This window comes from Micropterus salmoides, unplaced genomic scaffold (assembly GCF_014851395.1).
Source record: "Micropterus salmoides isolate LMB-PRFRI ecotype aquatic unplaced genomic scaffold, ASM1485139v1 Ms_hic_scaffold_10, whole genome shotgun sequence".
NCBI classification, from domain to species: domain Eukaryota; kingdom Metazoa; phylum Chordata; class Actinopteri; order Centrarchiformes; family Centrarchidae; genus Micropterus; species Micropterus salmoides.
This window is the reverse complement of record NW_024040041.1, coordinates 8,232,060-8,244,629: the sequence shown is the minus strand read 5'-3', so window position 1 is coordinate 8,244,629 and position 12,570 is coordinate 8,232,060. Positions and strand designations below refer to the sequence as shown.

Here is a 12,570-nt window from a genome sequence, read left to right as displayed (position 1 = left end):
ACAGTTTTTGAATCAATTGCATATAACTACCCTATCAGGTCTGACCTCTTCAACCTACTGGCTGACACTATTTCTGCTATATTATTTACTTGTCAGACTGGGACGTAGATATTTTAATCTCAGGGACGTACACCTACTCCCACACAATCCTTGTTCTTAGACCCATCTGTGTAGAGTTTAAGATAATAGGTAGGCCTATAACTATTCCCAAGTTACCTCATTCCTAACCACCACCCCTGTAGCAATTGTAAGTCGCTTTGGATAAAAGCGTCAGCAAAATTAATGATTATTTATTTATTTATACTTGTTTTAACTCCTAGCTCATTAATTCACCATTCTCTTTTCCTTTGCAGAATACTCATGTCTACCTTTACTACTGGGAAAAGCCAAGGGTGTAGATTATGCTACTAACTGCGGTTACCCTAACCCACTCCCCTGGAACATAATGTTCTTAGTCAGTCATGGTTTGGCTAAAATAAAATCAAGTCATTAAAAAACATTATAGAAGCCTAATCAGGTAGGGGCCCTTTAAATCTAGCCTATTTCAACTGGTAAAAATCACTGGAAGGAATGTTTAAAATATAGGCTAACCATCAGTGTGAGTGAAAGAAAGTTATCCAAGGCAGAAACAAGCTGTCAGTCACAAAGTAGGCTAGATCCTGCAATCACTATTTGGCAAGTGAAAACTTGTATGGGTTGTAGTAGGACTATTTAAACGGGTAAAAAAAAATAAAAGGACTGGATTGTTTGGCACAGAAAATTGCAAAGAAGGCCAAAAAACACTTATGGCATGGCATCAATAGGCTTCTAACATTGCCTATAATCACATAAATGTCATACCTGAATAAGCTATAAACTGTAAATACTTCTTTGGCCACATTTGTGGTTATCCCATTATAAAAACTTTAAAGTTTCACAAAGAAATACCTTGATATTACCACAGACAGAAGTTGTGTGGGTTTTTGCACGTTATGACTGATCCAGAAAAAAAGCAGCTGCAGATGTATACAAACTGGGCGATACCCCTTTATAAGCCTCGTACACCTAGATACTATCATGAAGTCACAGCCGTGTACAAAACAATATTTAATCCTACCCTCCGACAGCTGGAGCCCCTGATTACCCCTCTGGATGATCATTTTATACCATTATGTAGTTTTATCTGAAAAAAAGGTCAGACAAAACAAGGGGTTTCTCTGCATTTTATTACATTTCTGCACTATAGGCTTTTTTTGCATTGGTTTATTTCACAATGGTGGCTAATAAATATGTAGCAATGCAATGGAAAACAACAAGAACTAGAAAAAAAGAAGTCAAACATTTGGACAAGATGGGCATGACAGTAATTTTACGACTTTGGACTTGTTGAATGACAGAGTCAAAACTGTACACAATGGGGCAGCCACACAGATTTGGTAGGTTTCTCAGTCAAAATGTAAAATTTATAAATAACTAATTTCAGCAGTAACGCAGAAATTCACTAACTGATGTTATGTAAAAACGTTTGAATAAATAAAACACTTTAATCAATAGAACAAATAGAAAAAGTATTAAATGAACAAGTAAATAAAAATATTTGACACAAAATAAAGTGCAGATTTTTCACATTACCCACAAAACCACAAGTGATTAATGTCCAAACATTGGGCTAACACTTCTGATGCCCACTACATCCTAATGGATAAATTCAAGACTTTTTAAACTCAGACTGCAAAACTCATCTGAAATTGATCTACATGTGTTCATCAACAAAGGAAGTATGCATCCGAATAGTTATATGACATGGAAAGATCCACAGGCAGAAGAAATCAGACTACACCTATTATTCTTTGTACCTCAGGACTACTGGTGTCATGAGAAGCTGCCCACAAGGAGGCAGTCTAAGACAGGTCTGAGCCTGGTGTCCCAAAATGAACAAGATCATTTCTCTGTAATACACAAGAACAAACAAGACTACTCCTGGCTTTGTGTATAGTCTACCTCTATTTCACTGACAAGGGTGCTCAGTTTTATGGACCTGGGCACTGTTGGATTGCATATTATCATACATTTAAGTGTAAACAAAAACAGTCACATTATCTCTAAATAAAAAGACTGGCACTTTCCTTCACACCTAACATTACACAATATACCGTACATCTGCATAAACAGAAAAGAGCGAGTGAAAGAGCATCTTCTAGCCTACTTTCATTATGGTTCTTTCCGCAATTTTTCTCCTCACTGCACTCCGAACACACTAACTCAACAGCCTAAAATATATCATTGCACATTTCACTACTATCAATGGAGACATCGCTGTGTTTTCTCGTCTTATTGCAACCCTTTTCTCTGTCTTCTCTTCTTGTCCGCAGCACAATGTAAACTGAGTAATTGGGGACACCAAAAAAAAAGTGGCGTTATTAGCAAATTGCATAGTGTCCCTGTGCAAGTTCACCTACCTCTTTCCTTTCCACTGAAATTCAGCCCTTAAACAGATCTACAGCAAACCAGCCGATTGGCCCATCCACAAAGTACATCACTGCAAGCATTTTGGTATCTGGGTCCTGTTTGTTCTATTCCTCACTACACGACATGAGCCTATTCTCTTTCAGTAACTGACCTTTAAGGAAATACAGTGTGTGTTTGTCTTCTACAATTACAACCAAAGTAAAAACTTACACATGAACTAAATTACAATTGTAGCTGATCTGAAATGGGAGTAAGGCCCGTTTATAACTGGATTCTGCTTGTTTACACATAGTTAACAGTTTGTCTGTTGTGGTCGGTTGAAAAGATGTTCACAGTGTTCACCACCTTAAGGTCTGCTTTATATTCTTCATCTTTTTAAATATTCTTTCATTTTCCATATACAGCGTCAGACATGCATTATGACATTTTTTCCTATATACACAACACATTGTGATGAACATACAGTACATACACGGGCTTACATTATGACACCATGAGTGCACGTTTTCCAACATGACTGATGCATCTTTGTTCACATCTTCATGTCACGTCATCTGTTATTTCTTCGGGCATTTCTGTGTCCCCTCCATTCAAAGTCATGTTTATTTGTGATATGTCGGTGTGATGCTACAGTAAAAGGCATTGCATGGGAGAGTCTGACTCTTTCTGAAGCTCTTGTATCACAAATGATGCTTGGAGCTCCGACTGTTTCCTTTCTCAGACTGGCCTGTGCCAGAGCTTGCTGATGTGGCTGTCTGCGCCCCCCGACGCCCGCCCCCAGATGGAGCCTCTGGTTTTCCTGCCGTGTTCCCTCGCTTCTCCTCGCTTGACTTGGAGGTGTCTTTTACCTTGGCTCCCTCTTGTAATCCCCCTTTCATAGGTCCGAGCACTGTTTTGGCCACACTCGTGAGCTGGGTGACAAAGCTGGCTTTCTCTCCCGGAGACATAGGGCGAGACTTGCTCAAGCAGGGTGAAGCTGCATTAGAGGAGGGCGACATGGGATTCTCTTCCAGGACCTCCAAGTGGGCCCTCTCCTCCTTGGCCCCGCGGTAACTGTTTGATACCCTTTCCACTTTGGGTCTGGGAGCAGCTGGCACATGAGCTGCAGCATGGGTTTGAACCTGTGTGGGAATTGGGGGCGCAGGTCCTTTGACCTTGGTCGTCTCTGTTGCTTTTTCACCAACGATGCCTCCTGTCTCTTCTGCCTCTGGGCCTTTACGTGGCTTGGGTTGCTCTGCTGATGAGACTTTCTGCATGTTTCCTTTGTCTGTACCTGCAGTGCTTTTCACTTTCTCCTCAGTCTTCTCCTTAGCTTTAGGTGCAGGTCCACTGCCTGTCTGAACACTCTGTTGCTTACTGTCTTGTTGTTGGAGGCCCTTTGATGTGCCAGGAACTGATATTTTCTCACTGAGTTTACTCTTGGAGCCTGTTGCCTCAGAACTGGAACTGCTTGCATTTTGGGGTTTGTCCCCTGGGCTAGGATTGGCCTCTGTTGTGGATGAAACCAGTGCTGGACTGGACTTTGTCTCCACCGCAGATACACTTATGTTTTTCTTCAGAACATCAACAGAGGATAATGTTTGACTTACAACAACGTTGGTTTTGGGCTCAGCTTTAGCAGCTGTGCCCTCAGTTTGCAACTGGCTGAGCTCAGATGCTGTGGTTTGAGTATCCTTCTCTCTTGCTGTGAGCAGTGTGTCACGGCTGAGCGGTGACTCCTGCCTTCCCAGCCTCCTTAGAGGCTTCAGGCCTCCAATCTCCCCTCCCATGGGAGGAGAGGGGGAGGATGATGATGAAGGAGATGGGGGAGCAGGGCCATTCTCTCCTTCTATCTCTAGCAGACTTTGTAGGCTGTGCTCACAGTGGAAGGACTCTCTCCTGTAGTCACCATGCGCCACTTCCAGGCTATGCTTGCGTAACGACACCCCACCTGTCAGAGGAGAAGGCGACGATGATGATGAAGAGGAAGAAGGCAGAATTGGTGCTCCTAGCTTTTCCGCCGACTGCACCCGCTGCAGCAGGGGCGACCTGGGAGGCTCTGCACTTTTGGGACGAGGGCGGGCAACAGGAGGTGAGGAGTGCAGCTTGACCGGAAACATCTGTGTGGTGTTCGAGCTCCCTACCGTGTGGCCAGAGAGAGGTGGAGGAGAGGATGTGGTCGGGGAGGGGGTGTGAGCCAGGGGGGACAAAGGGATGTTGCCTGCAGATTTGCAGCGTGCAGAGCGGTACTGGCGGTGAAGTTTGGGAGACAGGCCGTGCAGGGAGCTGGGCCTCATGTGGTGAGAGGCTGCTGGGGAGTTTGGGGTGCTGGATGCTGGGGAGCTGCTCTGGGAGGAGGTGCCTGAGGAGAGGAGAGGAAATACATTTAACTTTTCAATCACAATATGTCGTCATTGTATTTGTGCATTTCTGACAGGACTTGAAATTCTCACAGTAAACTTGAAAATGTGTTTCTTATACAAAATATTTATATGCTTCCTGAAACTATGTAACGGATCAGGAGAGAAGAGACAAAATAGGATGACAACAGATAAAGAACATGAAAAAAAGTAACTAAAGAGTGCTTTCCTACCACAGATTTTTATTTTTGAAACCCTGCATTATTTACATCCATGTTAACTGACTAGCAGTCTTCTTTACTGCCTTTGTTGGTGCATTGTTGCATTTGTTGGCCCATTACCGCCAACAACTATAGATCGGCAGAATAGCGTAAAACCAACCGCAGGAAGTGAAGCGCACTGTCCATGTGCTCACAAACAAACAAATTGGAGGCCCACTCACAAAATCATTGGTCCACAGGATCAAGATTTAAGAGCTTTTAATACACCCCCTGTTGTTTTTAAAAATATATTATCCTCACTAAGTGATCACTTTTAGGCCTAGCAGGAAGTCAAGCCGGGTAAGAACACACGTGCATTCCAGGCGTTTCACACTAACCCAAGTGAGGGGATTCAAGAGTGGAGCGGTAACTCTGAGTGGGTGAGCGGGCGGAGAGGCTGTGGGTTGGGGAGCCTGGGAGACTGTCTCCAGACGAAAGAGAGCGATTTAAAGAGGAGAGGCTGCGGCTGGTGTGGAGCAGGTTGGACTGCTTGGTAATTTTCCTGAACAGGGAGCTGCGCTTCTTCCTGAAAAGACAAAAAAATTCTATGGTGAGAAGAAAAGCGCATGTAAAACACAAAAGATCACGTATTCTTGTAATGAAATGTATCCAGTTTGCAGTAACACACTCTTGTCCCTCCTTGGCTCCCGTCCTCTTGCTGCGCCGTGCCATCTTGGATTTATAGCTGGACTTGCGGGCAGGACCCACTTTTATAGAGGTATTCTCAAATGGAGTCGTCGTAACGGTCACCTTATTTCCACTCTGTAGATTATATATATATATATTTATATATATATTTATATAAATTATTTTAGAAGCCAATGTGAAATGAACCATCTCATAAAAATCTTAAATGTATATAGAAATTAGGTAGGCAGTCCTCACCTTCAGAATGAGCTCCACCACCTCTGTGTGGACCAAACCATGGACTGACTCCCCGTTTACGTGAGTGATGAGGTCACCAGAATTGAGTCCAGCCTCCTGGGCAGGACCTCCATCCTCCACATGCTGTCATTACAACAAAAAAGATTTAGGCATTTACACAGAAAAGCTGTTTATCTGCATGCTAAAGCTCTCACAGGGACAAAAACAAATAATGATAACTCTGGCAGAAACATCTCCTGGAAAGGTTGGCGAGCCATTTCTGTTTTAATTATACACTCAGCCAAAATATATGACAACACAGTGTAAAATGTTGTAGATATACACACAACTGTCCATATCTCTAGCGCCTGATGACCTAAATAGCAGACTGCCTTAAAATATTACAGATGTGAAACACGTATTTGAAATTAAATAAGAACAAAATGACAAAACCATAGTTATTGGTGTTGATTCTAGGAGACAAAAATTAATATGAGGCAAAAAACTCAGCTATCATCATAGACAAGGATTTAAAGTTTAGTACAACTAATCAAGTCAATTTATTTATACACAGCCCAATTTCACAAATCAGAAATTTGCCTCAGGGGGGCTTTACAATCTGTACAGCATAGAACACCCTCCGTCCTTAGACCCTCAACGCTGTCTATGACTACCACCTGAGAAATACTGCAAAATGTGAGACCCTATCTTGCTCTTTTTGATGTAAAGACATTTATCAATGCTTTGGTTTTCTCTTTCCTTGACTAGTCAATGTTCTGTCAACTGCATTACCCCCCAAAAAACAGCAAACACCACAGGTTTGAACAAAAACAAGTACCTCCATCCTTTACCTGTCGTTCCCTCTGTACTCCTAGCTACTGCCTTAGGTCACTGAGCACTATGACTACATTACATGTACCAACAATTAAGGGAAAAAAGTATGGAGAGGCGTTATGCACTAAAACTGTGGAGCAGTGTAAATGTCTGACATGTAACTTTGTGTAAATTCCTTTAAAAACACATTTTTTCTCATGTCTTTTGAATCTTGCTTTTAAATTATCTGTCACTTTGTTTTTATTAAATATAAGTGAAAGTTTATTCTTACTGTTCCTGTATACCCTGTTTTGTTGGATTTTAATGTTTCTGCTTGGCAACTTTTAATTTGTTTGTTATAAATGTTTCAAATGTTTTACACAATTTCATTGTAAGCACTTTGAGCTGCATTTTATGTATGAAATCTGGAAAGAACATATATTATTATTAGTGGTGGTAGTAGTAGTAGTTGTAGAAGTAAACATATCAGCTTTGCTTGCTAATTAGAGCCGCAAGAACTCTGCAAGCACACTGTTCGTTCTGCTCTCTCACCCAGACCATGTGATGTACACTGTAGACATCACTGTCTCCCATGTAGACTCTGATGGCTCGGAGAGTGAAGCCATACTTCTTCCCAGAGCGGTGGATGGTGATTGGAGAATGCGGGACGTTGACCATGGGAGAGTAGTCTCTGCTGGGAGAAGAGTCACGAGAGGAGGGGTTGGACGAGAGAGAGCGCGGAGACATGGGGCTCGCTAGAGGGGAGGCACCATGTTGCTCCACTGAGAAGAGAGAGGGATGGAGTTAAGGTTACATTACAGGATTTATCTCTAAATATGTTTTTGCATTTAATTTCCTGTCAAATGACCGGTGCATTTACCTGCAGGAATGATGACAGATAAAGCAGTAGCAGAAGCAGATTTGATAACTTTGGTTCCGGACCGGGAGTTATGCTTCTCTCCTTCAGCTGAGAGCTGCTGGTGGCGAACCCTCCGCAGCACAAGGTCAGTGGTGGCCCCACGGGGCCCCTGTGGGTCTGGCAGCCCCAGAACAGTGGCACTGCCTGGTAGAGGCAGCGATGCATCAGCAGGCCTCAAAAGCTTGTCTGTGACATGGTAGAAAATAAACAGTAAATAAACGCTCTTGTTACACATCAGACTGTTTAAACTGTTTATGTGCTGCCTCATCCCTTCTTACCCCCAGCTGTGAACCCATTGCTGTCTTTAAGGAATGGTCTCAGATCGCCTTGAGAGGTGTTGGCACCCATGGCTCCTTCCAGGGAAGTCCCCCTGGCCTTTACTGGAGGCTGCCTGGTAGGGACAGGCAGCTCAGAGTCGACCTCCAGAGGGGAGGCCAGGCGGTGTGTTTCCATGAGGGCAGAGAAGCGTCTTCGCGTCCCAGAGGGTGGGCTGGAGTCGCTCTCGGTAAAGGAGGTCTCAGAGCAGGACAAGCGCTTCCTGAAAAAGCAAGGCAGTCGCACTTTGGTATTAATTTATTCTCGATGAATGTGTTCGTGAGCATTAGACATTAAACACACTGAAACTGTCCGGCTAGATATCCACTTCTATGGACGAGAGTAAAACATGGATTTTATTTTGTTTTTGGGTTAGCTATCTCTTTAACAAACCAGACCATTTGTCAACTTTATTTGACAGTAAACAGCTTCTGCACTACTTTCTGTGAGCTGCTCTCACATCTCAGGTGATCCAGTCCTCCAGCTCTTGTCCCTCAGGGTGAGGCTACCCAGGCTTTCTCTCTTGGCCACACGATCCTCCCTGGGGACCTTGTGCTCCCTTAGAGTCACGCCAGGGGGTTTATGCTCCAGCTGGGACAGATGCTCCATACTGCTGTACACCTGCAGGTCCACACAACAAGAGAGATCAAAATTTCTTTTGGGCAATGATTGTATTGTCATGTGGACTGACGATTCTGACTGAACAGTCTCTATGTAGAAAAAAGGAGAAGTAGGAGGCAAGTGACCTTGCTGAAGCGAGGGGAGCAGGATGAGAAGCGATGTATCTCCACAGGCTCATCGTCGTTGGTATCGTCCTCATCGTATGACTGCACATGATGGTAGCGCTCGGATCGGGCTGGTGAGGTAAGGTAACAAGATGTCATAGATCTACAATGATATTCAGTGAACAGCGGCATTATGTTCCTCACTGTGTACTGAGAGGTTAACTTACATGAAAAGCTGCAAACTCCTGCTCATGCTGAATTTACCTATTCAAGTCAAAAAATGTGCATTACACTAATACCAGCCTTTCCACATTTACAGTAGTTATCATGGTAACGTGGGAGACTTAATGAGTGTGTTGTGGCAAAGGCGGTGATGATTCAGAGATTCAAGACCCTGAGCTGTTTTGATGAATAAGATTTTCATAAGCTCAAAGGGATCTGTGGTCCATGCCTGGAATAAATTTTTTCCCAAGAGGATCCTGAATCCCCAACAGTCGACTTACTGTCAAAATAACTGGTGTCTTCTTCAGACTCTAGGTGAGGAATGAACTCTGCCTTCTGCCTCAGCAGGCTGTTCCAGTTCACCTCGGTGAAGAATGAGTGCTGCCTCACTTCAAAAGCACCACCTAGAGGGCAGAGGAAGGGAGGGGGGAGAAAGTAGGGGAGACAACGACAGACAGGTAAGAATTGCAGCCCCGAAGCAAGTAGAAGCACTTTGACCCAGATAGAAGTTGTCTTTTTCGGGTAAACTCAACCTGGGAGCCTACAGGCAGGATGACAGTCAGCACTGTAAAAACTTCTATTTTTTGGCATTAAAAAGGATTTTTAGTTTTGCAGACTTAAAATTCAAAATTATTAAAGAGGTGGTATTATGCTTTTTGGCTTTTTCCCTCTCTTTTATAGAGTTATATATCTTTTTTATGCATGTAACAGGTTTGCAAAGTGAAAAAGCCCAAAGTCCAGCCCAAAGAGAGTTCCCATCTCCCACAGAAAACTCTGCTCTGAACTGCTTGAAAACAGCTCATTTGTAGTCCAGCATTCACTTCCTTTACTTGTGACGTCACAATGAAAACGTGTCATAAAGCTTGCCAAGCGGCTAGCGGGGGTCAGGCACGCCCACAAACCAAGCTAGTCTGAGCGGAGGCCCTTTGGCTCGACTCGCCTTTGTTTGGGTTTCCATTGTAGAAATGTTGCACCTGTACCTGCTTCCAGGTACTTTTTTTTTCCCGTATCACCTCCATCGAGGTTCCAAGCGAGCTGAGGGATACTAAAATGTAACGTGAAAACAGACAGACTGCTGGACTCACTAATCACTGCATCATCATTGCGTGCACCAGACAGAGACCAGCAACAGAAAGTTTTATATTTTACAGTTTTCGTATGTAATTTCATCACTAAATTCACTTCTGAGAAGTTTTGAGGTGAGAAATCAGCTGTGTAGATTTCCAATATTGACAGTTTTACGAGAAGTGATGGCAGAACAAAAATGTGCTTGAATATTTTTGGAGTTGAGGAGCTCTGCAAGTGGCTGCGGGGGAAGCCTGCGCCAACCCGCGGGAGGAGCGTGTGAGGCCGGCCAGCCGCCCGCTCACAGAGCCCTCTGCTCCCGCCGTCACACAGACCGCTGCAGCAACAACGGCAGAGGAAAACACAGCTGGAAGGTTTTCATACTGCTTATCTGTCTTTACATTCTGAGTAATGTTGAAACGTTTTAACCGTAGACTGTATATATTTTAAGAGCTGTGTGGATCGCTGGTGTGGTTATCGATTTGCGCTATGGAAGCATTTTTCCAACAAAGATTTTGTACAAGTAAGATGCATCACTCTGTAGCTCAAGAGCAGAGCGTACAACACACAGGGTGACAAGAGGAGCTGCAGCAATGTGCAGTATGAGAAAAATATGGTGTTTTTTGAAAATGAAAACCATGTAAACCTGTTCTGGTACAACCCCTAATTAAGATTTTGAACCTGAAGATGAGCATAATACCACCTCTTTAACATTTGACGCATTAACTAAGTCAGCCTAGCAATTTAAAAAAGTTTTTCTTCCAAAACCAGTAAGTGAGTGAGTGAGCTTCAGTACTTGGGGCGAAAGCTCTGAAAACACACATGCCTTTGTTGTGAAATGCAGGAAAGCCAACTTCCACAGTTGACGTTTGTCCTTCCACTTCTCTGACTGGCTGTTATGGATCACAGCAAGACTTGAGAGCACCCAGGTAAGTTCTGATAATAATTAAAATAGTGTTCAGTATTCGAATAGTATTAAAAGTTATGAGCTGTCAATAGATAAGTTGGGCATTATCATAGATATGGTAAACACAAATAATGTTAACTTTATTAGCAAATACCAGTGGCTAGCTAACGCGAGAAAAACTTGTCTGGCCAAGTAATGTTAAGTTAGTTACCCATAAAACCAGGCAGGCATGTTTTTTCCGCCTGGTTCCTCCAAATAGTCTTAATTCTTGTACACGTGTTTACAAAATTACAGGTACATGAGTAGCTGGGCTTATATTTCAGTGGCTAACACTAAGCTAGCGTCAGCTTCCAGATGAGCTTTGGTACTGCTAAAAACAAGAAAAAATAATTAAATTGAATTAATTTGAACTATGTACTTAAAATTCAAAATTAATGAGACAGAATATAGTTTGTTATTAGTAATTCCAGAGTGCAGCTTACTTTTTACAATGACAGTTGTAACTGTCAAATATTAAGAAAATATTTGTTTGAGAGAAATTAACCAAGTCTTAATTGTTTATTCTATTGCTGCATTGCTAATTTCTAGCACTTTTGTCTTTCAGACTGAAATGAATGCTGTGCAGATTCTATAAGTTCACCCACACCAGTGAAGCTGTTCTCCTGAAACACTATCGCCTTCATCACAGAGGAGCAGACTGGCCTTGCATCGACAGACTGTGTGCACTTTCAGAACCATTGGTGTGTTGAAATCACATTTTTTTGTGAGATTACAGGACTGTCCTAAGACAAGGTAAGGTATTACTTGTAGTGTCAGTTAGAATAAACACACCACCTAAGGAACAAACAAAGACAGTGACTTAGGTGAAAATCTATCAGATAAAAAGATATTTTAATATTAGGAGACTGAAGCCTTGAAGGTCCTTCCCTTGTATCTCCATGACAGTGAAGAGAAGCTGTTCAGGAACAGTCTTGCGAGTGGTTGTTGGTAACATAATATCTTTTTTATATTGAAATGAAGTTTCAAAAGTTTGTAGTTCCGTCATGGCTACACACCTAGAAAAATATAATCAAATTCATAGAATAACATAAAAGAAATAAAATAGACAAAACCAATATATACCATTCTTCCAAGTTCTTCCAACTTTTTCTTTTTTACAGTGAGTGTTCTGGGTCAGTGATTGACGTACCCCTGCACTTCTGCAGTCGCCACAGAGTACATGGAAAGATTGTGGAGTAAAGTCGTCCAAGTGTCAGAGCCTTTCATTTGATTTATTGATTGCTGCAAGAAAACAAATATGACAAAAAAGGCTTCTGAATAAATTGCCTACCCTAGCTTTTAAAAGTTTGCTAAATGGATAATGGTTGTGACGTCCAGTTCTTCTTCTCCAAGTGGTAGTAGTATGAATGCAAAACCAATATCTTGATAGTTGCACTGTATGAAAAAGTTATTGTAACAATAATATAGTTAAAGAGGTCATATTATGCTCATTTTCATGTTCAAAATCTTATTTAGGGGTTGTACCAGAACAGGTTTACATGGTTTCATTTTCAAAAAACACCATATTTATGTCATACTGCACATTCCTGTAGCTCCTCTTTTCACGCTGTGTGTTGAAGGCTTGGTTTTAGCTATGGAGTGATGCATCTTACTTCTACAAGATCTTTGTTGGGAGTTGCACATGCGCAGTTCC

The 12,570-nt window shown here is 42.4% G+C and overlaps 1 protein-coding gene across 3 annotated transcripts in view; it reads right to left on the bottom strand.

Annotated features, from left to right (window-relative positions):
• Positions 1-1,188: 1,188 nt before the first annotated feature.
• Positions 1,189-12,570, bottom strand: part of LOC119883384 (microtubule-associated serine/threonine-protein kinase 1-like) — a 49,356-nt gene continuing 37,974 nt past the window's right edge. For all 3 annotated transcript variants that reach the window (XM_038694009.1, XM_038694017.1, XM_038694024.1), the window contains 10 exons: positions 9,187-9,309; positions 8,705-8,814; positions 8,419-8,579; positions 7,922-8,181; positions 7,605-7,829; positions 7,277-7,506; positions 5,933-6,055; positions 5,676-5,809; positions 5,386-5,573; positions 1,189-4,789 (listed from right to left, as the gene is read on the bottom strand). In XM_038694009.1, coding sequence (XP_038549937.1) covers positions 3,129-4,789; positions 5,386-5,573; positions 5,676-5,809; positions 5,933-6,055; positions 7,277-7,506; positions 7,605-7,829; positions 7,922-8,181; positions 8,419-8,579; positions 8,705-8,814; positions 9,187-9,309 — 3,215 coding nt within the window. In that variant the 3' untranslated portion in view covers positions 1,189-3,128. The remainder of the gene's footprint in view (positions 4,790-5,385; positions 5,574-5,675; positions 5,810-5,932; positions 6,056-7,276; positions 7,507-7,604; positions 7,830-7,921; positions 8,182-8,418; positions 8,580-8,704; positions 8,815-9,186; positions 9,310-12,570) is intronic.